We start from the raw sequence: 3,901 nt of genomic DNA, 5'->3' as shown, positions 1-3,901 counted from the left end.
CAGCACTGACCCTCCCACAGTGTGGGACTCCCTCAGCACTGACCCTCCCTCAGTGTTGGGCTCCCTCAGCACTGACCCTTCCACAGTGCGGGGCTCCCTCAGCACTGACCCTCCCACAGTGCGGGGCTCCCTCAGCACTGACCCTCCCACAGTGCAGGGCTCCCTCAGCACTGACCCTCCCACAGTGCGGGGCTCCCTCAGCACTGACCCTCCCACAGTGCGGGGCTCCCTCAGCACTGACCCTCCCACAGTGTGGGACTCCCTCAGCACTGACCCTCCCTCAGTGTTGGGCTCCCTCAGCACTGACCCTCCCACAGTGCGGGGCTCCCTCAGCACTGACCCTCCCACCGTGCGGGGCTCCCTCAGCACTGACCCTCCCTCAGTGCGGGGCTCCCTCAGCACTGACCCTCCCTCAGTGCGGGGCTCCCTCAGCACTGACCCTCCCACAGTGTGGGGCTCCCTCAGCACTGACCCTCCCACAGTGCGGGGCTCCCTCAGCACTGACCCTCCCACAGTGCGGGGCTCCCTCAGCACTGACCCTCCCACAGTGTGGGGCTCCCTCGGCACTGACCCTCCCACAGTGTGGGGCTCCCTCAGCACTGACCCTCCCACAGTGCGGGGCTCCCTCAGCACTGACCCTCCCACAGTGCGGGGCTCCCTCAGCACTGACCCTCCCACAGTGTGGGACTCCCTCAGCACTGACCCTCCCACAGTGCGGGGCTCCCTCAGCACTGACCCTCCCACAGTGTGGGGCTCCCTCAGCACTGACCCTCCCACAGTGTGGGGCTCCCTCAGCACTGACCCTCCCACAGTGCGGGGCTCCCTCAGCACTGACCCTCCCACAGTGAGGGGCTTCCTCAGCACTGACCCTCCCACAGTGTGGGGCTCCCTCAGCACTGACCCTCCCACAGTGCGGGGCTCCCTCAGCACTGACCCTCCCACAGTGCGGGGCTCCCTGGGCACTATGGGACAATCTCCCCACGGCCGATCCACTCTAACCTGCACATCTTTGGATTGTGGGAGGAAACTGGAGGACCCGGAGGAAACCCGCGTGGGGAGAACGTGCAAACTCCACGTAGACCGTCGCCCGAGGCTGGGATCAGACCCGGGACCCTCGCGCCATGAGGTAGCAGTGCCAACCACTGAGCCACTGTGCCCGTCCAACATTAAGGGCGTCAATCGTGGCGTCAATCTTAGGGCCAAAGGGCCCGGACTGACGTCCTGTGTTCTCTCTTTCCCCGCCAGGGCCCGGACGACGAGGAAGGGGACGAGAACAGGCCCACAGCCAGTGGGACCTGCCTGTCGGTGGTAGGCCTCATCCTGGCGACCGTGGGTTGGCTGGCCTCCGTGGCCTGCTGCTCTCTGCCCCTGTGGAAGCGGACCGAGTTCAGTGGGCAGACCCTGATGGTGCGGCAGACCATGGTGGAGGGTCTGTGGGTCAGCTGCATCCTGCCCGGCGTGGGCAAGGCCAACTGCCGCACCTACAGCGGCTCGGGCAAGGACGTGCCCCTCGACGTCTACGTAGGCCGCATCCTAACTCTCGCGGCCGTGGCGACGGCCTTCCTGGGCCTGCTGGTCAACTGGGCCGGCAGCCGGTGCTGCAGCCTGGTGGGCAGCCAGGAGACCAAGTCCCGGTTGCTGACCGCCTCGGGCCTAGCCTTCCTGGTGGCCGGGGCGGCCCAGCTGCTGGCCGTCACCTGGCCGGCCTACGTGCTGGCCACGGAGTTCCACCACCCCCTGGTCCACGAGGTGCTGGCCATCTCCATTGGGCCCTGCATCCACCTGGGCTGGGGGGCCGGCGCCCTCCTGCTGGCCGGCGGTGCCCTCCTGGCCTCGCCCTGTTGCCGTCGGCAACGCCGAGGCCGGCGCCGACGCTCCCGCGACTACGCCAGCCCCTATTCCCCCGGGGGCCGGGAGCCGGGCACCAGCGTCCGCAACTTCGTGTGAGGTGAGGGCGTCAAAAATGGCCGACGGCGTGGCCCCACCCCCCCCTCCCCCCCCCCTCCAAGCCTTTTCTTGATGTTTGACGTTGATGTCCGCCATTTTGTTCCTTTCTCCCGCTCTCTCTCTCTCTCTCTCTCCCCACCTCCCCCTTTCTTTCCTCCAGTCTCGAAAGACAGGGCCCCCAAAAGCCTCGTTGGCGTCTTCCGCCGACATCGCCAACCGCCATCTCATCGGAGACCATCGCCCTGACCACCTCTGTCCCAGAAGCGTCCCTCCTCGCCTCCCAGTTCCCTTTCCTCCCCTCTCGTGAACTGGGCATCAAAATGGCCGACAAGGCCTCGCACCTTTATTGACGCCCTTCATCGACGACGCCGACCACTATTTCGCCTGAGGGCGGCCCCTACCCGACCCGGGAAGCCTCAAAGCCCCCCTTCCGATCCCCCCACCTCCCCCTCACCACCGCCATCCTCCCCCGCTTTGCTGTTTTCCCCGGCGGTGGTGGGGCGGCACCAAAATGGCCGCCAACAGACACTCCCGGTGATTGGGCTCTCCCCCCGGGGGGGTGGTGCACGAACGGTGAGTGGACCAGCAGTGGGGGTGACAGACAACGGCCATGTTTTATTTTGGGGATGTGTTGCGCTCAGGGCCCAGGAGGTTGTAAGGGAGGGTGGGAAGGGGATCAAAAGGTTGTGTTGAAGGTTAACATGGAGACGGGGCGTTGTGCGTTGTCTATATCTGACGGCTGTAATTCTCACAACGACACTAGTATTAATAAAGCATTTCGAGGCTGGATGGGAGTCTTACACTTGGCACACACGGTCACGCTTGGAGGTGCACACATTCGCTCACAATCACACGCACGTGCACTCTCGCTCACACTCAGACGCGCGGTCGTTCGCTCGCAGTCAGACACACACCCATTCCACTGCCATTTGGAAACACACACACACTCACAGGCACACTCACACACACATACACTCATACACACACACTTGCTCACACTCAGACGCATGCACTGGCTGACACGCATGTGCATATACCTCACCCCCACCCCGGTCACAATCAGACCCACAGACACATGCTCACGCTCCAACACACACACAATCATTCACAATCAGACACAAACAAACTCGCTCACACTCAGACATGAACACACACTCTCACACGTAGATACACACAAACTCACTCACACTCAGACATGGACACACACTCTCACACACAGATACACACAAACTCACTCACACTCAGACATTGACACACACTCTCACACACAGGTACACACAAACTCACTCACACTCATTCATGGACACACACTCTCACACGCAGATACACGCAAACTCACTCACACTCAGGCATGGACACACACTCACACACAGATACACGCAAACTCACTCACACTCAGACGTGGACAAACACTCTCACACACAGATACACACAAACTCACTCACACTCCGACATGGACACACACTCTCACACACAGATACACGCAAACTCACTCACACTCAGACATGGACACACACTCTCACACACAGATACACGCAAACTCACTCACACTCAGACGTGGACACACACTCTCACACACAGATACACGCAAACTCACTCACACTCAGACATGGACACACACTCTCACACACAGATACACGCAAACTCACTCACACTCAGACATGGACACACACTCTCACACACAGATACACGCAAACTCACTCACACTCAGACATGGACAAACACTCTCACACACAGATACACGCAAACTCAATCACACTCAGACATGGACACACACTCTCACACACAGATACACACAAACTCACTCACACTCCGACATGGACACACACTCTCACACACAGATACACGCAAACTCAATCACACTCAGACATGGACACACACTCTCACACACAGATACACACAAACTCACTCACACTCAGACATGGACACACACTCTCACACACAGATACACACA

The 3,901-nt window shown here is 60.8% G+C and overlaps 1 protein-coding gene across 2 annotated transcripts in view; it reads left to right on the top strand.

Annotated features, from left to right (window-relative positions):
• The window catches only part of LOC140471655 (claudin-6-like), an 8,499-nt gene extending 5,763 nt beyond the window's left edge, over positions 1–2,736 (top strand). For both annotated transcript variants that reach the window (XM_072567435.1, XM_072567436.1), the window contains exon 3: positions 1,246–2,736. In XM_072567435.1, the coding sequence (XP_072423536.1) occupies positions 1,246–1,947 (702 nt within the window). In that variant the 3' untranslated portion in view covers positions 1,948–2,736. The remainder of the gene's footprint in view (positions 1–1,245) is intronic.
• The last annotated feature ends 1,165 nt before the right edge of the window (positions 2,737–3,901 follow it).

The sequence above is a fragment of the Chiloscyllium punctatum genome, unplaced genomic scaffold (assembly GCF_047496795.1).
Source record: "Chiloscyllium punctatum isolate Juve2018m unplaced genomic scaffold, sChiPun1.3 scaffold_144, whole genome shotgun sequence".
Lineage (NCBI taxonomy): Eukaryota > Metazoa > Chordata > Chondrichthyes > Orectolobiformes > Hemiscylliidae > Chiloscyllium > Chiloscyllium punctatum.
Note: the sequence above shows the minus strand (reverse complement) of the source record. Positions and strands in the feature narration are given on the sequence as shown.